At 46.5% G+C, this 20,942-nt stretch overlaps 1 protein-coding gene across 10 annotated transcripts in view; it reads left to right on the top strand.

The window, feature by feature from the left end:
• Positions 1-7,326, top strand: part of EDARADD (EDAR associated via death domain) — a 95,098-nt gene extending 87,772 nt beyond the window's left edge. For 9 of the 10 annotated variants that reach the window (XM_060642886.3, XM_060642892.3, XM_060642889.3 and 6 more), the window contains one exon: positions 4,816-7,326. In XM_060642886.3, the coding sequence (XP_060498869.1) occupies positions 4,816-5,198 (383 nt within the window). In that variant the 3' untranslated portion in view covers positions 5,199-7,326. The remainder of the gene's footprint in view (positions 1-4,815) is intronic. The other variant, XM_060642887.3, reaches the window with a different exon arrangement.
• Positions 7,327-20,942: the final 13,616 nt, after the last annotated feature.

Consider the following 20,942-nt stretch of genomic DNA (forward strand, 5'->3'; position numbering starts at 1 on the left):
TGAGAGAGAGAGACAGGCAAAGCACGAGTGGTAGAGGGGCAGAGAGAGAAAGGGAGACAGAGAATCCGAAGCAGGCTCCAGGCTCCAAGCTGTCAACATGGAGCCCAACGCGGGGCTCGAACTCACGGACCCTGAGATCATGACCTGAGCTGAAGTCAGATGCTTAACTGACCAAGCCACCCAGGGCCCCTAGGCATACTCTTTAGTAACCTGCTTTCCTGGCCATTTGACAGAATATTGTGCATTTGACTGTACCTTTTTTTTTTTTTAAGTTTTATTTTTTTTTAATGTATATTTATTTTGAGAGGGAGGGAGAGAGAGAGAGAGAGAGCACGCGTGTGATTGGGGGAGGGGCAGAGAGAGAGGGAAACAGAATCCGAAGCAGGCTCCAGGCTCTGAGCACAGAACCCCACGCGGGGATCAAACTCACCATGAGATCATGACCTGAGCCAAAGTCAGACACCCAACCAACTGAGCCACCCAGGCGCCCCATGACCCTATCTTTAAATAAGAGCAAAGAAAATTGCAAAATTTCCCTTATACCTCTTTTAGTGAGAAATCACCTTTACCATTACCAGGTTCGTTTTTTAAATAAACTTCTGTCCCATCGTGCTAAAGCTATACTTCTTAATACATCATTATTAATGTGGCTGAAGAATAGTTCCATACATGGAAATGTAATGCAACATTTTTAAACTCTAAGATGTGGAACACATTGCAGAAAGATCTGGATCTGGTCTTGGGCCGTTTAAGGTGTAATGAATGAGGAGCCAGAAAACCATACAGAACATCTCACTGCAAGGCTGAGTCAGGAGATACAGACAAAGTGATGGGATTCTGTGAGGCAGTGTTCTGGGCGTTGGCTGGGGAGATTTCATGCAATGGGTGAATCACGTGGGGTCTGTAAGGTGGCTGAGGTTGAGCAGAGAGAGAGAAGTTAAACAGAGGGAGAGAAGAGAGAAAATTGATCAGAGAGAAAACACCACGAAAGACATGAAGGTAGCAAAATATGAGCTATAATTTTGCCACCTATGAAATTGACAAACATGGTTACCCATCCGACTTCAGCTCAGGTCATGATCTCACGGTTTATGGGTTTGAGCCCCACATCGGACTCTGTGCTGACAGCTCAGAGCCTGGAGTCTGTTTCAGATTCTATGTCTCCCTCTCTCTCTGCCCCTCCCCCACCTGTACTCTGTGTCTCTCTCTGAAAAATAAACATTAAAAAAAAAAAAGAAATTGACAAACATTTTTTTTTTTTTACTTGGTGCTGACAAAGGTCAGGTGAGATGAACCCCATCGCTGTTCCCTGATTGGAGTATAAATTGGTTACCACTGTTATTTCTGGAAAGCAGTTTTGGGCTCATGCATTGTCAGCTGTGGAATGCTCATACTTTTGAGCCTAATAATCCCGTTACTGGGAAGGTGAATAAAGATGTGGCCAAGAGTATATATGCAAGGGTCTGCATCAAATTGTTCCTCATTGTCATGAGAATTTGTAAAAACCCTAAATGGTGAGTAGTTTATACAAAACCTATAATGGTATACAATTTCCAAATTTTCTACACCGAATTGATATTAGTCTTTCTTTTAATTAATCTGAGGTAGGTTTTATAGGATGGATGAAGTTCAGGGAACAGAGCAGTCCAGCTTGTCTAGAGCACAGGTTATATTTAAGGAAGTCATGGGAAATAAGGGGCACCTGGGTGGCTCAGTTGGTTAAGCATCCCACTTCGGCTCAGGTCATGATCTCACAATTCGTGAGTTTGAGCCCCACGTCGGACTCTGTTTTGACAGCTCGGAGCCTGGAGCCTGCTTCAGATTCTGTCTCCCTCTCTCTCTGCCCCTCCCCTGCTTGCGCTCTGTCTCTCTCTTTCTCTCTCTCTCTCTCTCTCTCTCTCTCTCTCTCTCGGTCTCAAAAATAAACATTAAACAAAAATTTTTTAAAAAGGAAATAAGACAGGAATTGTAGCATGGAGAGTTTCCAGTAGAGGCTGGGACGTGGTAACTGGTTGGATACAATGAAAAAGTCTGCAAGGACACCAGGAAACTGCCAGTGTAAATAGGGGAGGCAGAGTCCTTTTGGTGCATGGGGTTGGGGGCAAGTTACTGTATCGTCTGCCCTGAGTTGGAGATTCATCTAGACATCAAGAGGGGCTTTCCAGTGGTCAGTTCTGGGGTGCAAAAGAGCAGTTAGGCACTCATGCATTCACTCACTCAGCAAACAGTGCTTAAGCGTTTGCTGTATGCTAAGGGCTGTGCTGGGTCCAGCAGATGCAAAAAGGAGGGGCCTTCCGTTACAGCGGGAGCGCCTGGTGGGGGGTGTTGGGAGTGGGGGAGGGGACCGAAGGGAGGGAGTGTGGACGGGGAGAGCTTAGTGCTAAGAACAGTACCAGAGCACCTTCTTGTAACTCTCAAGGACTCAGCAGTGAGACAGGCGGAGATCTCAGCATGTCAGACGACAGGGGAAAGGATGCAGCGGGGACATGGGGGTGTTGGGCCTGCGCTGTCAGAAGGAACCTTCCGGGAGGATGCAGCCTGCCGTGCCATATACAGTGTCCAAAGGGACAAAGGAGCATTGGGATCAGTTCCAGAAGCAGCCGTATCTAAGGAGGGGCTAGGGTGAAGGGGGGGCAGCCATATCTAAGGAGGGGCTAGGGTGAAGGGGGGGCAGCCATATCTAAGGGGGGACCGGGGTGGAGGGGGGCATTAGAAGCAGCAGGAGGGGTCCAGGTGACCTTCAAAGTCAAGTGGGGACCTGCGTGTTCATGTGATACGCTGTGCTGGTTATCACAGAAACAAAACACCGCTGGAGAAAGTTTGGAAAACAGAAGCGTAATCCTACCGAATTAAGATAATGACTGTTACTATCCTTGTACATTTCCTTCCAGAGTAATAGTAACATAGAGTTTTCACATAGTTCTAACATAGAGTACACACACATCTTACATCTTGCATTTTTCACTTAACATTATAGCACAAGCATTCTCTGGGTTGCTACACAGTGTTCATACTTACTTAACTAATATTCCGTCAAGTTGTACAACAATTTGTTTCACGAGCCCCTTCTCTTTGACATTTGTTTAAAAAATGGATAATAAGGATAAGACTGTAATTAAAAATTGTCATACGTAGTCTAGATTATCTCTTATTCCCAGAAGTTATGTTAACAGGTCAAAGAGCATGAGCGTAATCTTCATGGTCCTTGTCGTTTGTATTTGCCACCAGATCGTTCCCAACGATCACCAAAGTGACGCCCTTTTTTCCAAATTCCTTACTTTACTAAATCGGGAAGTCCAGGGCTCAGTGTAGTAAAGGTCATTATAACCTCCCAGAATTTTCCAAGCTAGAGATCTCTAGCATAGCGTAGCTATTAAAATCCGTGGGGCGCCTGAGGAGCTTAGCTGGTTAAGTGTCACCTTCAGCTCAGGTCATGATCTCAGGGTCTGTGAGTTCAAGCCCCGCATTGGGCTCTGTGCCAACAGCTCGGTGCCGGGAGCCTGCTTCAGATTCTGTGTCCCCCTGTCTCTCTGCCCCTCCCCTGCTCGCTCGCTCTCTCTCTTCTCTCAAAAATAAATAAGCATTAAAAAAAAAAAAAAAGTGAAAATCCCTAGGGAGAAGGAGCTAGGAGACCTAGTGCTGATGTAGAATTTAAGTCACTTAGGTTACTATGTTGTGCAAACCCACTTGCAACTTTATTGTAAAGGACTTCTCTACCCCTTCCTCCCCCTCCTAACATGCTTCCTAGTATTAAAGTGAGCTAAAGATGACTGATGGAAGAATGTTGCCCTTCCTCTGGGCTGGGGCTGTGCCCTTCTTGGTGAGGCTCAGCTCAAAAGCCTCCTGTTCATCCAGCCCCCTGTGCACACCTCAGGCTGTTGGCTGCGCTTCAAAGGCAGCCCCGTGGGTGAAGAAAACACAGATAAAGGCAAAGCGATGATAAGGTGGCCGTAAATCTGAAAAGTACGTCTTCTGGCATTATCAATTATCACTCCGTTTCAAATATGCATATGGGGTGGATATTCCAGTTTTCAGTGTGGTGTGTGTGTGTGTGTGTGTGTGTGTGTGTGTGTGTGTGTGTGTTTCAAGGCCTTTTAAAACGTTGCACAATCCTTTATACCCTAATGTGCTGTGTGTTTGGCATTAAAGAGCTGTCAGGGCTGACTTGTAGCTTGGAAAGGGTAAGGGTTGAGGTACAGGCAAGTATGGGCTGGTTTACTCACGGGACAGAGTCTGACTCCCGCTGGTGACCTGCCTACAGAGAGAGCCTTGCTCCTCGGATCCCAGATTTTGGTCCACACTGTCACAAATGCACAATGTAAGACACAGGGAGTCTCCAAAAGAAAGGGAAATCGACTGTGTAAAATCTTACTAGTGCTCCGGCAAAGCAACCCATCCTTGGTTGTCAAGAACACCACATTTGTTGGGGCGCCTGGGTGGCTCAGTCAGTTAAGCGTCTGACTTCGGCTCAGGTAATGATCTCAGGGTTCGTGGGTTTGAGCCCTGTGTCCGGCTCTGCACTGACAGCTCAGAGCCTGGATCCTGCTTTAGATTTTGTGTCTCCCTCCCTCTCTCTGCCCCTCCCCTGCTTATACTCTGTCTCTCTCTCTCTCTCTCTCGGAAATAAACATTAAAAAAAAATTTTTTTTTAAAACACATTTGTTGTGGGGGTCTGCAGAAATGAGTATTCTGAAACATTCCTCTGTAAGATACGGTGTGTGGTACCTACTCGAGCGGGAGAATAAAGGACCGAGGAGATGGACGCGTGCGCTCGCTGCCTTGCTGACGTGGGGACTGTGTTGTCTGTTTCTGCAGATATAAGCAGAGGCGAGTCCTGCAAGGAGGACTGCACTTGTTCTGCCTGCTCGCTCCGGGCCCCCACCATAAGTGACTTACTCAATGATCAGGACTTACTAGACGTCATCAGGATAAAGCTGGATCCGTATCACCCGACAGTAAAAAACTGGAGGAATTTCGCAAGCAAATGGGGCATGCCCTATGACGAACTGTGTTTCCTGGAGCAGAGGCCTCAGAGCCCCACCTTGGAGTTCTTGCTCCGGAACAGTCAGAGGCCGGTGGGCCAGCTGATGGAGCTCTGCAGGCTCTACCACAGGGCCGACGTGGAGAAGGTCCTGCACAGGTGGGTGGATGAGGAGTGGCCCAAGAGGGGGCGTGGAGACCACCCCAGGAACTTCTAGACCTCTCTGCTTCCCGCTGGCCTCTTTGGACATTGAAACAGCCACAGGTTAAGGAGGAATGTGGATCTGTTCTTTCTTAAGGGTTTAGGATGAGGACACATGACAGTGGACATTGGTTTTCCCCAAAGCTGGTGTTTTTTTTTTTTTGGAGGGGTAGGTTGTGTCTTGGTGGTGGATTTTTGTTTGTTTAGTTTTGCACATCTGTTTTAATTTAACATTTGACTCTGGAATTGGGAAAAATACTTTGTAGACTCACATAGGGACCAGGGCCAAAGACTACAATCAGAATGGACTCATGCCATGATGAAAATAAAATTATCCTCTCCCTTAAATACTGTGGAAGATTGAAATAAGAACTAAGATTGTTGATGGCCCCAGTTGATCATCGTCCATAGGATCCTTCATGCTGGACGGGACGCCCACAGCTTAGAAGAAAACATAAGGGACATTAAAACCTTGGTTTGCGAGTATAATTCGTGCCAGAAACATGCTTGTAATCCAAAGCACTTGTCTGTCGAAGCGAATTTCAAGAACCCTTGGCTCAGTTGTGACCATATGACATTCAGCGTCACGTATGACTCATATGGCAAGACATCGCTCGTTTATCAAGTTAGAATTTATTAGAAGCGTTTGCTCGTCTTGCAGGACACTAGCAGAACGAGTTACTCACAATCCAAGGTTTTACTGTACTTAGGTGAAGTAGCAGGATATTGGTATTATGGGGCCATGCCTTCACACCACATGTGCCATTTTTTTATTCAAATACTTTTGTCATCCGTGCACTGTCAAAAATGTCATCTGCTCAAGTATTTTTGCAAGAAATAAAAAAATAGTGGTTTGGGGAGGAAAGAGTCAGGAATCAGGAGGGAGAATAAGGACCTTAGGAAAGTGTTTCACAAAGAGAGTACACAGAATGCCCTTTGTTACCCAAGACTTTTTAAAAATTAACTTAATATGTACTTTTCCATCTTTTGTGTAAGGCTGAGTGTTTTCACCCATGAGATCAAGCTTCGTTAAGAAACAAATAAAACTCACCAGGCCCAACGTTGGAATGTAACCACTTCCAGTACCTACTGTCCCAGCTGGATACAGAGTCACGAACAAACACTACACAGAGGTTTAGCCAAGAATGGGGAATCTTTCACGCTGACGCTGGGGCAGGAGATCGGCATTAAAATCCAACTTTTAAAAGATTTCAGACCGAATGAAAAATTGGTTCCAAAGAATATCTGATGTTCTTAGATGGTTTTAGGGGGAGGTGAAGTGTGGTTGATAGAAGGGTTTGCTGCTGGAAAGATGGGAGGAAAAAGCCCTTTCCCTCCTGCCATCTCCCCCTCCCCCCTCCCCCCTCTAGGTCTCCACCGTCTCCAAATGGAGACAGAAAAGAGCAGGTGGTCCTCCACCCTCAACCCCAGCCATCGTTCCCATGGTGGGAGGATGGAAAGGTTCCCTTATTCCCAGAGACTCCCTCCACCCCCAGTGACACAAGAGAGAGGGACAGCGCCAGAAGAAAGGGCAGCCTGGTGGAGGAGAGGATTGGAATAAGAACACCCCCACCACGGCGCCCTCCCTCCCCTGCTGCGCCATCTTCCCTGGTCTTCCCCGTCGCCCCCCCCCGCCCAATTCCCAGCTCAGTGGATACTCTGCTCTATTGAAACCCTTGGCACATCACATACCACCCTCGGTGGCTTGGAGCAGTAGCTGGGGGACGTGGCCTTCTAAATTTCCATTCAGTAGGGTCACAGCTGCAAATTTCACAAAAAAATTTAAGTTTGGGGCGCCTGGGTGGCTCAGTCGGTTGAGCATCTGTTGGCTCAGGTCAGGATCTCGCGATTCATGAGTTCGAGCCCCACGTCGGGCTCACTGCTGTCAGCACGGAGCCTGCTTTGGATCCTCTGTCCACCCCCGCCTCTGCCCCTCCCCCCCGGTTCTCTCTCTTTCTCTCACTCTCTCAAAAATAAACAAACATTAAAAAACATTTAAGCTGCTAACATCCCAGATGTTAAATCTGGAGACTGGTGAAAATTTTTCCCATGAAAACGCTTGTTACACGTGGTGATTAGGTTCTTTAGAACTGTCAGTTTTGTATTTCCCAAATTTCTGAATTAAAAGTTTTTCGTAAGCTGGCTTGGGAATGGTCCCTGTTGGCACTACTTTTGGACATGTTTCCGATTTCAAACTCAAAATTTCTTTTTTTTTTTTAAATATAATTTATTGACAAATTGGTTTCCATACAACACCCAGTGCTCATCCCAACAGTGCCCTCCTCAATGCCCATCACCCACTTTCCCCTCTCCCCCACCCCCCATCAACCCTCAGTTTGTTCTCAGTATCCAAGAGTCTCTTACGGTTTGCCTCCCTCCCTCTCTGTAACTTTTTTCCCCTCCCCCTCCCCCATGGTCTTCTGTTAAGTTTCTCAAGATCCACCTATGCCAAACTCAAAATTTCAATCTCAAAACAGACTTTGAACTCACCATCGTATCTTGAACATGGCTGTTGTTTGTAAATGTCAGCTGAGTTTACCTGTGAGTTGGATCAGAAACATTAACGGGCACCTGGGTGGCTCAGTCGGTTAAGTGTCCAACCTTGGCTCGGGTCATGATGTTATGGCTAGTGAGTTGGAGCCCCGTGTCAGGCTCTGGGCTGACAGCTCAGAGCTGCGAGCCTGCTTCCGATTCTGTGTCTCCCTCTCTTTGCCCCTCTCCCGCTTGGGCTCGCTACCTCTCTTTCAGTCTCTGTCAAAAATGAGATTGTAAATAAACATTTAAAAATAGGGAAAACATTAATTTGACAAACATTTATTTAAAAAATGTTAAGACGGAATTTAGGTGATTCAGGTGTGGGCAGGGCTGAGTGTGTTCCTTTACGGTCAAATTCAGGACTTCCAGGAAAACAGTGTGAGCACAGGGTATCACCCCCTTATCTCTCCTTTTGGCATCATTATGTCCAAAGTCCTGATTGCTAGCAATTTCCACCACTGGCTACGAAGGCTTAAAATTCCTGTTTATAACTGCATGGGGGCAGTGCTAGGGTGGACAGGATTTTTTTGCGCAGGGGAGTTGATGGACACGTGCTGTTTGAATTTGAAGCGACCATGATTGGCACATCCTCAAAATCTGTATCAGTTGGCATTTGAGTTCACGAAAAGCTTTAATTATTAGAAGTATGATATTAGCAGAGAGAAATTTAACTAAAAGGTTTTTTTTTAAGTCAAGTTCATTCAGCCCCTAGACTTTGATTAAAGGTAGGACAGCTTTTCTCTCTCTTCCATACAGACATATCAAAGAGAAATTAATTCTCAACTGAAATAGAACCAGAACTCCACTGCCTAATAAGCCAAAATAATTCTCAAGTTAATTTGCAGCAAGTAAACAGAACAGCATAAATATGCCGAGACTCCGCAAAAGAGAGAGCGGAAAAGAAGGAAAGCGCTTTCTGATGAATTGATCAAATAACTTAAAACGCAAGTTCATCACACCTAAGAGTTTTTCTCATTATTCTGCTCCGAAGGATCTAGGTTAAGCTGACCACGTTAGAAACGAAACTGCTTATAACGAGGTCCTTTTGCTACTGGGAGGATGAAATCACTTCAGCTAAGTTCCAGGAGATGGTCTTCCGATAGTGTTACGGAGCGAGGCTTTATGTTACGAACCAATTTTATTTGCTCGCGTAGAAAATCACCGCATGAGAGAGAGGGAGGCGAAGTCACGATAAACACCACACACGCCCGAGACACATAGACCCAGAGGAAGGCTCGTGGAAAAGGAGGCTCACAGAGGCACGCTTTCCTTAAAATTTTTAAGATTGAAAATGGTTAGGGCTTCAGTTGTTTGCCAGGATTGCCCACCGATATTTCAGGATACCCCGTATGGACAAGTCGCCCATTGTGGTGACGCTGAATAACATTTACTCAGTAACATGGGAAATTTGCGGTAACACGTCAGTTTTTCCTGGAGAGTAATTTTTGTGTGGGACTGCCCTCTGCTGGAGCGTAGAATCTGCACACACATCCTTTCTGGTTTGGCTGCCGTCCTCAGAACAGCCTAGAACCAACCTTGTATTCATTATTGGTGTTATGTTAGAACCCTTATACGTAGCCCCCGATAAAAGATAGGAAGAGTGCAGTTACTTTACAAATTGACATAAGCAGAATGAGGCCAGCATATTTGAGATGAGGGTCCAGTGGCCCCAAGATGTCCATCGTCACATAGCCCTGTCATTCAGGTCCCGTATGTGACCAGTCTGTTCTAATAACAGTTCCACGGTCTGGGAATTGTCAGTAAGACCTTTCCTCCATGTAGATTTACAGTTAGCTATTTGTGGGTCCTTTATAATTTATAGTATAAAAAATAGATCCTTTTATTTATTTATTTATTTTTTAATTTTAACGTTTATTTATTTTTGAGACACAGAGAGACAGAGCATGAATGGGGGAGGGTCAGAGAGAAGGAGACACAGAATCTGAAACAGGCTCCAGGCTCCGAGCTGTCAGCACAGAGCCCAACGTGGGGCTGGAACTCACGGACCGTGAGATCGTGACCTGAGCCGAAGTCGGACGCTTAACCGACTGAGCCACCCAGGCGCCCCAAATAGATCCTTTTAAATACAATATTAATAACTAAGGTCTAGCAGATTTTCTTTCTTTCTTAAATCAATAAATGTTTCATTTAGTCTTGACCCAAGACCATCCTCCTTATAATATTTTCTGGTTCTGCCCTTCCTGTTCTAAAATCTTCCTCTCGGAGTGCCTGGGTGGCTCAGTCAGTTAAGCATCAGATTTTGGCTCAGGTGATGATCTCACAGTTTGTGAGTTCGGGCCCCGCGTCGGGCTCTGTGCTGACAGCTTGGAGCCTGGTGCCTGCTTCGGATTCTGTGTCTCCCCCTCTCTCTGCCCCTCCCCTGCTCATGCTCTTTCTCTCCCTCAAAAATAAATAAACATTAAAAATACATATTAAAAAATAAATACAATACAATCTTCCTCTCCTTTGGGGCCGTGTCTCTGCTCTTTGTGTTGCTCATTTTAGAGCTAGTCCCTCATTTCTCAAGTCAGATTTTCTCGCTGTTCCCATGGCCTTCTCCCTCCCAGCCGTGAGCTAATGTCTGCTTCCTTTCTCCCTTGCACATGCAGATGCAGTTTGTTGAATCATCTTCAGAATGTAATGACACTCTGGGCCTACTAGTGTTAAAAAAATCGTTCCCTCCGAAACATTGTAACCGAAACATATATGACTACATCCGCCCCAAGAAGTGCGAATTCACACTCCACTTCCGAGCCCTGTACACTTGGGTATAAATGGATGAGAGCAAGTCTTGCTTCTTCGGGGTCTAGAGACGCCTGTGTTGGGGTCCCTGGGTGGCTCAGTTGGTTGATCTTCCGAGTCTTGATTTCGGCTCAGATCGTGATCTCACAGTTCGTGGGGTCGAGCCCCGAGTCGGGCCCTGTGCTGGCGGGGTGGAGCCTGCTTGCGACTCTCCCTCCCTCTCTCTGCTCCTCCCCACTCACGCTGTCTCAGTCTCTCTCAAAATAAATAAATAAAAACTTAAAAAAAAAAGAAAACATTTATAGAGAAGCCTATAGCCATGGTGCCCCGGCTGGAGCCTTGGACAGGTGGGTGCCGCAGCTGGGGAACTCACCACCTGGACGCCCACAGCAGAGGGCGGCCTGTCGTCTGTCCTCCTGGGGCTGTGCTTAGCTGAGTATGCCTGTAGAAACGAACGCCACCCTTCAACTGAAGTGATCAAAGCAGTCAACAGTGCAACTCGAGATGAAATGGTTGAGTTATTAACCCCTTTGGGAATGTAAAAAAGGGTAGCTTCTCACAGCTTCCCAAGCTGAGCCGTGCCCTTCTGTGTCCCATGACAGCTGGCCATTCCTTTGAGGCGTGCCTTCAGAGGCTTCTGGGAGGACGCGTCGTCAGCTGATAAAGGCAATGCTTTTAAACTACTGAATTTTTGTGATACTCTATTTATATACCTTAATGGCATGCTTTTTAGGTCGCCCTCATTTTGATCCCTCGTATGATTTCGTATTTGTCTTATAAATAACTAAAGATTATTTTGACTATAATAATGGGTACTACAAAATTAGAGATTGATGTCAACCACTGTCTCTACTTGGTGCTTTTATGGAGATTCCAACACAGTCAGTGATTGATGTGATCTGTTGGTCAGTCATCAGTCAGAAAACTTGTGAGTTTCTAAAATGTGTCCTGGGGTGCCTAGGTGGCTCCATCAGTCAAGCGTTGGACTCTTGGTCTTGGCTCAGGTCGTGATCTCACGGTTTGTGAGTTTGAGCCCCGTGTTGGGTTCTGTACTGACAGTGTGGAGCCTGCTTGGGATCTTCTGTCTCCCTCTTTCTACCCCTCCTGTGCTCACTCTCTCTTTCAAAAATAAATAAAACATTTAAAAAATAAAGGGGCCCCTGGGTGGCTCAGTTGGTTAAGTAGCTGACTTCTGCTTAGGTCACGATCTTGAGGTTCATGAGTTTGAGCCCCGCATCGGACTCTCTGCTGTGAGAGCAGAGCCCGCTTCAGATCCTCTGTCTTCCTCTCTCTCTGCCTCCCTCCCTCTCTCTCTCTCAAAATAAACATTAAAAATAGAATAGGATAAAATAAATAAAATGTATCCTGGTCACTGGGGATGCAAAGATAAGCAACAACTTCCTACCCTCGAGAAGCCTATAGACAAGGGAGAATTTCTGTACATGATGAGAGAGATTCCTGGAGAGAGCGGGGCACGTGTAGTCAGCAATGGCAGAACAAAACTGAGAATCACTGAGGTAGGAAGAAAGGTAAGCAATCCACCCAATGCTTCGGATACTGTGATGTCTGTAGGTAAAGGATGGTTTTGTGGTTACGTTCTGCCTCTCCTAACTTCCTGTCTCTGGCCGGGGCTTGTCCTCTGAGCTGCCAGACATCACGAACTAATCGACTTGACATTTCCACGTGGATGCTTTGGGTACCTCAGCTCAGCCTGTCCTAAAGGGGATCTGTTTCTCCCCAGAGTTCCCCTGTGTCACCACCCACCCTGTAGCCAATGTCATCATAAAGACCTTCCTTTCCTCTCCCACCAATTCCACCCCCCAAATGCCACTTAAGTCTCCTCCCCTGACTCCTTCTGGACCGTTATCGTACCCAAACATCCACCCTTCCTCACCCTGAAAGGGCCTCCCAGCCAGTCTCCATATAGCAGATGGAGCCCGTCATCACCACGTCAAACACCTCTTCGATGGGTTCTCATTTGCAAGATGAAGTCCTGTGTGACTGGCCCTGCTCCCACTGGGCGCCATCTTGCTTCGTTCTCCCCCGTCTCCTGATGCTTCAGCCGCGCCGGATTCTAGGTCCCCGAGGCCATCGTTCTCTCTCCTGCCCAAGTCCTCACCCCCTTGCCGCTTGCTCTGCCCTGTCCACCCGCAGCTGCACTTGCACCTGGACACACCACCCTCCCCAGCTGGTCCTACGCCGCACCAGGCCTCGCCCGCAACACCATTAGCTCAGGGAAACTGCACCTGACTCCCAGACTTGGCTGTCTTCCTGTCATTTACCTCATTTACCGCCACAGCACAAACCACGAACGTAACCCCTTGATTGCAGGGTCGTCCTGCGAGGCAGCAGACCCCCCAGGACAGGAGCCTTGCTTGTGCATTCACCTCTGGGTCATCAGTACTCCCTGGGCTAGGAGAGGTTCTAAATATGCTGAAGGAGTGAAATGGAGCTAGTGGATAAATAAATGAAAGACACTAAGTAAAGCGAAGCCTGTCTTTATGATCGCATGGCCTGTGAGGAGGAAACAGAAATACATTATTATAAATAGAAAATACAAAGTGAGGAGATTCGCTTCCCGAATCGTGAATGCCTCTGGACGCTGGAACTCTTGTTCATTTTGATGACGTTCACCCCATCCCGTCCCTCTCGTGGGCTTAAAAGGTCAAAACAAAAATGTTGTGGAATTTAGGAATTTAGGTAGTGGTGACGGGCGTACTACAACTTTGTGAATACGCTAAAAGCCGCTGAATTGGGTATTTTAAAATGGTTGATATGGTGAATTTCATGTTGGGTAAATTGTACCCCAAGTGGGGGAGAAAAAGAGCTTAAAAAAAAAATCAGTGCTGTCCCCACAGGAGAACGTGAGGCAGAAAGGCCAGCTGCCCACTGAGAGACAGGGGCCTGGTGCTGGAGGGGGGAAGGGGCAGGGAGAAGGCGGGAGGCGGGAAGGCGAACAAGAAGCTGGCTGCGTGCCTGAAGCAAATGTAACGTTCTCAAATAAAAATTTATTTTTTAAATAATAAAATGAAATGTAAAAGTAAAAACAGGGGTGCCTGGGTGGCTCAGTCGGTTAAGCGTTCGACTCTTGGTTTGGGCTCAGGTCATTATCTCATAATCTCGTGAGTTTGAGCCTGGCATCGGGCTCCAAGCTGACAGAACAGAGCCTGCTTGGGGCTCCCTCTCTCTCTCTGCCCTTCCCCAACTCATGCTGTCTCTGCCTCTCTCAAAATAAATAAATAAAGTTAATGGGGCAGCTGGGTGGCTCAGCCGGTTAAGCGTCCGACTTTGGCTCATGATCTCGTGGCTCTTGAGTTTGAGTCCCGTGCCGGGTTCTGTGCTGACAGCTCGGAGCCTGGAGCCTGCTTCGGATTCTGTGTCCCCATCTCTCTCTGCCCCTCTCCTGCTCATGCTTATGCTCTCTCTCTCTCTCTCTCTCTCAAGAATAAATAAACATTAAAAAAATTTTTTTAAGTTAAAAAAAAAGTAAAAACAGAAACCAAGGAAACAGGACAGCCAGTAAAGACTGGGCTCTGTGACCCCTAACCAGGTAAAGTGTCATCCTTCTTCATAGTGACAGCAAGGTGACAAGAAGCACCCTGGAGCCCCATTCTCCTTTGCTCTCCTCTCGACGTGCCTCAGGGCTGAAGATCTTCCTCCTCAGAGGGTCTGTGCAGCCAGGGGCCCTGCTCCAAATGTCACCATGCATCCAACCACCTTACCCTGATGGCGCCTCGGCCCCTCTGTCTCCCGGAACAGAAGAGAACAAAACACAGAAGAGCCGAAGTGATCAGGGCTGTCACTGTTGGATTTGTACAAGTTACAGAAAATCGTCATATGTTTGGTGCAGACTCAGTAAATAGAGGAGGAGGACCAACTGGACCCCAAAAACAGAAGGGAGTGTAAATCAAAGACAAAAAATAAATTATGATATTTGTCTTCCATTCGAATTTCTCCCACCTGAAAACAAAACAAAACAAAAGGCCTTGGAGTTCAACTTCATCTTTCTCCTTTCCTTCACAGCCTAGCCTCTTGAAAGAGTTGTCCACTCTTTTGGTCTACAACTCTTTTTTTTTTTTTTTTAATGTTTATGTATTTATTTTGAGGGGGGCAGGTGCAGAGAGAGAGGGAGGAGAGAATTTCAAGCAGGCCCCATGCTGTCAGCTCAGAGCCCAACGGGGGGCTCAGTCTCACAAACCGAGAGATTATGACCTGAGCCAAAATCGAGAGTCAGATGCTCAACCGTCTGACCAACCCCGCGTCCCTTGGTCTAGAACTCTTAATTTCCCATTGGGTTCTGTGACTCTTTGAAGTGTCTGGCAGAGGTGAAGAATGACCCTCTAACTACTGCAGTATCCACTTATCCATAACAACCCACAGCCTTATGTAGAAAAGAGCTCATTTTGCTCATGCTTAGCCTCTAGGGTCCACTGGGAGGCTCAAATCTGTTGGCAAAGTGGCACCACAGACCCAACAGAGAATGGTTGCTTGGGATCCAAGTTGCTGCTGGGAAAGAATTCTCGTCACAGCTACTGCTAGGCGGATCTGGAAATGTTGGGGGAATTGGCCAGGTCTTCTCCCCAAAGTCATATTTGCAGGGGCCTCCCAGGAGAGAGCACATTCTGAGAAAAGGAACCAAGTATGGGACGCCTGGCTGGCTCAGTCGGTTAAGCATCTGACTCTTGATTTCAGCTCAGGTCACGATCTCATGGTCTGTGAGTTCGAGCCACACCTCCGGTTCTGCACTCATAGCGCAGAGCCCGCTTGGGATTCTCTCTCTCTCTTTCCCTCTCCCTCTGTGCCTCCCCCATTTGCTCTCTATCTCAACATAAATAAATAAGCTTTAAAAAAACCCAAACACTCCTAAGGTACCGACACATATCACTGAAAGGAAGCAAGGGTTTTCAGCACACTACAGTGGATGTTTCTTGACTCTTCCCCCAGTGGATACCCCAAATTTTGAGATCCCGCCAACAAACAACATAACTGTGGCTCAAAGGGGAGGAGCCCACGCTCCCTCACTCTGCCTCGGGTTTCCCTGAAGCTTTGGCACCCTGACTGCTCAGGGTGACCATGGCAGAACAAGACCATGAATAGCAGAGTGGGGAGTTGCAGTTTTAGACCCCCGGCCACTGTGGAGCCACAGCCATGTGGCTGGAGAAGGGCCCACCATGCCCAGGGGAGAAATGACTTATCCAGAGAAGCCTAAGAATCCCATGGGAGAGAAACACAGGTGTGATGCCCCCAAGGACTCCTGGGGAACCATTTCTGGTTGGAGAGAACGCAGAGGGTGCCGGGGGCCTCGTGTCTGCAGGTAGAAGTGAGAAGCTGGGGAAATTTTTCTTTCTTTCCTCCCTCCCTTGGCTTCTGAGATGCCATTCTCTCTTGATTCTTTTCTACTCTGTTTTTTTCCTTCTCCTCTCCTTTGTAGCTTCCTCTTCCTCACCTGTCTCCTTAAGTGTTGGTGGTCGTCAGTGTTGCAGTTTTCCTTCCCTGCCCCTTCTCATGTTATGCCCAGTCTCTCTGGCTTTGATTACAACCTCTGTGCTGGTAACCCCATGATCCTATTTCCTAGCCCTGACCACCCCCCCTTTGCCTCCTATACGTATATGCAACTGTCTGTGAACAAGTCCCAGGGGCCTCAAATATAACACATCAAAAATGGCAGACATCCTTTCATGCCCAAGATCTGTTCTTCCCCCTCCACCACCTATCTCAGAGAAGAGAGCCATTTACCCCAGTAAGAAACCGGGAAGTCGAGCTTGGCATTGCCCTCCTTCATGACCACATCCTGGTGACCACCAGTTCTATCCGTCTTGCCTCGGTCCCTACCGCCCAGACCAGCCCATGGCCTCATCTGCTGTTGTGTGGCTTATTGCTGTCATCATAACTTGTCTCCCACCACCCCCCTGCACGATTACAGACACGCTTGGGATAATGTTTAACCAATGTCTGAGCACCCCATGGCCCAGTCAAGCAGACAGAAAAAAATTAGCCATCACAGTATGCCAATATGTTTGACCGAAACTGGAATACTTTTAGGAAATATCAACCGTCTGATAAGGTTTCCCTTTATGCCTCACCACTCCGAGTCAGATCACTACCCTGCTTAACCTCCTTTATTTGCTGCCCCTGCACTCCCCCCTCCCTTCCCCCAGCCAGATCAAATACCTGTCCCTGTGAGCAAATGAAACTATTTCCACTCTTTCCAGGGACATGATGTATGTTTGTCTCGAAGCAATATGGTAACTCAGAAGTAACATTCTGTTCAGGTCCTTGACGGATCTATTTTTACTTCTATTCATGAAAACAAAAAGTCCTTTTACACACCACTCAGGAAAAAAAAAAGAATACAACGGACATCGTTTTATCTGTTCTTGGCAAAGACAACTTAGCTCTTAACAAGCATGGAAACTATGAAGATGATCTTTTGCTCCAAGTTAATATTTGAATATTTAATTAGAAAGCTTTCAAATGGAGGCGGGCATTCACTGGAAAGTTTCTGAAAGTTTCATTCATTTGGCAAATAATGCTATTGTGCGAACACCGTGCCAGACCCCGAGGACCCAGGCAGACGTGGCCCTGCCCTTCTGACCCCGTGCCCAGGGATTTTCAAAACGGAACCAATAGGGTGTGTACATACATCCATGAAAAGATTTATTCTAAGGAATTGGCTCATGCGGTTCTGGAGGCTGACACATCCCAAGATCTGCAGTGTGAGTTGACAAGCAAGAGACCGGGGAAAGCTGATCACGTTACATTCCAGTCTGAAAGCTGGCGGGCTCAAGACCCAAGAAGAGCGAAATTTCAGTTTAAATGTAAAGGCGGGAGAAGATGAGCCCCTGCCCAAGGCCATCGGTCATTGGGAGTCCCGGGGGAGGCTCAGACTCTTTGTTCTATTCGGGCCTTCAACTGACTGGGTGAGGCCCACCCACATGGGGGAGGGCAATCTTCTTGCTCAGTTTACAAATTCAAATGTTACTGTCATCCAAAAACACGATTACAGACACACTTAGGATAATGTTTGACAAATGTCTGAGCACCCCCTGGCCCAGTCAAGTGGACACAAAAAAAAGTAGCCATCAGAGCATGTCAATATGCTTGACCGAAACTGGAATACTTTTAGGAAATCAAGTGTCTAATAAATGTTTAGAAATTATTTTAATACATTTTTTTTTAAATGATGGAGAATAGGGCGGAGGGAAGCTCATCGGTGGGGCTACGTGCTGAGTGCCTTAAAAATGATGGAGGGCTTGGGGGCAGAGAGTCATCTGGGAGATCATCAAAGCTGGATCCACATGGATGGGCCTTGAGGACGTTGTGCTAAGTGAAATAAGTCAGACAGAGAGAGACAAATACCGTGTAATCTCACTTATATGTGGAATCTGAAAACAAAACAAACAAAAAAACCAAGCCCATAGATACAGAGAAACAGATACGTGGTTGCCAGAGGCAGGAGGGGGGGGGACAGGCCAAAATGGGTGAAGCGGGTCAAAAGTCACGGGGATACGATGTACAACATGGTGGCGATAGTGGCATATGTGAAAGCTGCTAAGAGAGTTGATCTTAAAAGTTCTCACTACACACACAAAATTTTTGTATCTATGTGTGGTGGTGAATGTTGACCAGACTTACCGTGGTGATCATTTCACACTATATACATATATTGAATCATTATGTCATACGCTGGAAACTAATATAATATTATATGTCAATTATACCTCAATAAAAAGAAAAGAAACAAGCAGATAAAAAAATGCTCCACGGGGTGCCCGGGTGGCTCAGTCGGTTAAGTGTCGACTTCGGCTCAGGTTATGATCTCACAGTTCATGGGTTCGAGCCCACATCAGGCTCTGCACTGACAATGAAATTCTCTTTCCTCTCTCTCTGGCCCTCCTCCACTCACACTTTCTCTTTCTCAAAAACAAATAATGAACTTAAAAAAAAAAAAAAGACGCTCCACATCATATGTCATCAGAGTATGGCAAATTAAAACAGGATACCGCTGCACCCCTTTTAGAATGACCAAAATCCAGAACACTGACAACACCAGATGCTGGCAAGGATGGGGAGCCACAGGAACTCACCTTCCTTCCTGGAGGGAATACAAAACCATTCAAAGATTTTGGAAGACAGTATGGAAATTTCTTTACAAAACTAAACATACGTTTACCACGTGATCCAGAAATCACATTCCTTGGTACTTACCCAAAGGCCTTATCCACACAGAAGCCTGAATACACATGTTCACAGCAGCTTGACTTACTTAGTTCTTAAAAAGTTACACCCCCAACTGTGTACAATAAAAACACTTTAGTTGGAAAAGGAGGGTTTTATAAGTTTGAATGAAAGCAGGAACGCTCTTCTTAGCTCTGACCAAGTCAGGACACCTGAATGGCAGCTCTGTATCGCCCATGTTTTAGTTAAGCTTGTAAGAGTGCACCCTTGATCACATTGTCAGATAACCAACTGATTCTAAGACCCACTTATCTGAAGTTGTATTTCTTTCATTCTCCGTATGACTAGCACAAGGATGAAGAGATACTTATGCCGAACATCAGGTAAGGTTCAATGCCAAGAGTATTTAATTCTAAGACCCTCCCTTACCTTGGAGATTCTGGTGCCCATTCTTTTTTTTTTTTTTTTTTTTTTTTAATTTTTTTTTTCAACGTTTTTTATTTATTTTTGGGACAGAGAGAGACAGAGCATGAACGGGGGAGGGGCAGAGAGAGAGGGAGACACAGAATCGGAAACAGGCTCCAGGCTCCGAGCCATCAGCCCAGAGCCCGACGCGGGGCTCGAACTCACGGACCGCGAGATCGTGACCTGGCTGAAGTCGGACGCTTAACCGACTGCGCCACCCAGGCGCCCCTCTGGTGCCCATTCTTGATAGTGGCCTGGACACTCCTTCTAAATCCCCAGAACTGGTGGGGACAAAAGCTGTCTGTGTTGTAGAATTCGAGTCAGAAAACATCCCCGCTTCCTGCCACTTCCATCTGTATTGCTCTCTTAACGCTATCTTATTTTGCAAGGAAAGACCTAGTTAAAATACGGTAAATGTTGGGGCGCCTGGGTGGCTCAGTCGGTTGAGCGTCCGACTTCAGCTGAGGTCACGATCTCGCGGTCCATGAGTTTGAGCCCCGCGTCGGGCTCTGGGCTGATGGCTCGGAGCCTGGAGCCTGCTTCCGATTCTGTGTCTCCCTCTCTCTCTGCCCCTCCCCCGTTCATGCTCTGTCTCTCTGTCTCAAAAATAAATAAATGTTAAAAAAAAAAATTTTTTTTTAAATACGATAAATGTTGAATGAAGGTATAACCTATTCTTATTTTCTGTTGCTATGAGAGAAATTGGGGGGGGGGGGTACCTCTGTGACACCTAAATATGACAAAAGCCATATCCAAACCAAAAGGCATGTGGGATTTCCAGAAGTTTGCAAAGTAATAACAGCGAACGTACTCACACACGGCATTTACCACCTGTTTACATATGTTACATATGTTAACTCATTCGGTCCTCACAGCCCTAGGAGGTAAGGACCCTTCTTAACTCCATTTTATGGCTGAGAGGCCTGGGGCACAGAATGGCTCAGTCACTTGCTTCAGGTCACAGTACTAGCGGGGGGCGGAATCCAGATTCCCACGCAGGAGTCTGGTCCCAGAGGCTCTGGGCTGCACCAGTCAGCTATGCTTTCAAAACAACCTCGGGATAGGAAGTGAAGAAACACACAGTCAGAAATGACTACCACAGGGAAGTCATAAGATTCCTGGAATGTCTATAATTTCACTTCTCTTGTTTTTCGCACACACCTCTAGTAACTAGGGGCGTAGGACGTGCGTGGAGGCCATCAGGAATTGGTTTTAGGGACCCTTAAGTACTTCCCTGATTACCTGATTTTTCTCAAACCACATTAGTCCTACACTACACAGATGAGAAAGTTGATTAAATATTTATAAGACCCAGATTATTTAAAAAAAAATTAATCTTTATTTTTGAGAGAGAGAGAGGCAGAGTGCAAGCGGGGGAGGAACAGAGAGAGGGGGAGAACACAGAATCCGAAGCAGGCTCCAGGCTCTGAACTGTGTCAGCACAGAGCCCTATGCAGAGCTTGAACTAATGAAATCGCAAGTTCATGACCTGAGCTGAAGTCAGACGCTTAACCATCTAAACCACTCAGGTGCCCCATGACCTAGATTATTTTAAAGGATGACTTAAAAAACAAAAACAAACAAACAAAAAAAAACCTCTGTAAACCGGATTAATTTGTGGACTTTTGCACGTAAACAATGATGTTGCAGAAAAAGCATCTTTATTGGCATATGAAGATGTTCATTCTCTGTGGTTGCCCTGGGTATGTGTAACTTACAGGTCTGTTAGCGTTCTTCTAGTTTATACATTGTTTCTGTAACAACCTACTGACTTTGTACTAAAAATGTAAAGATTTCATTTGAAACAACAACAACAAAAATGACTATACAAACCTCCTTC

The sequence above is a fragment of the Panthera onca genome, chromosome D2, assembly GCF_046562875.1.
Source record: "Panthera onca isolate mPanOnc1 chromosome D2, mPanOnc1 haplotype 2, whole genome shotgun sequence".
Taxonomy (NCBI): domain Eukaryota; kingdom Metazoa; phylum Chordata; class Mammalia; order Carnivora; family Felidae; genus Panthera; species Panthera onca.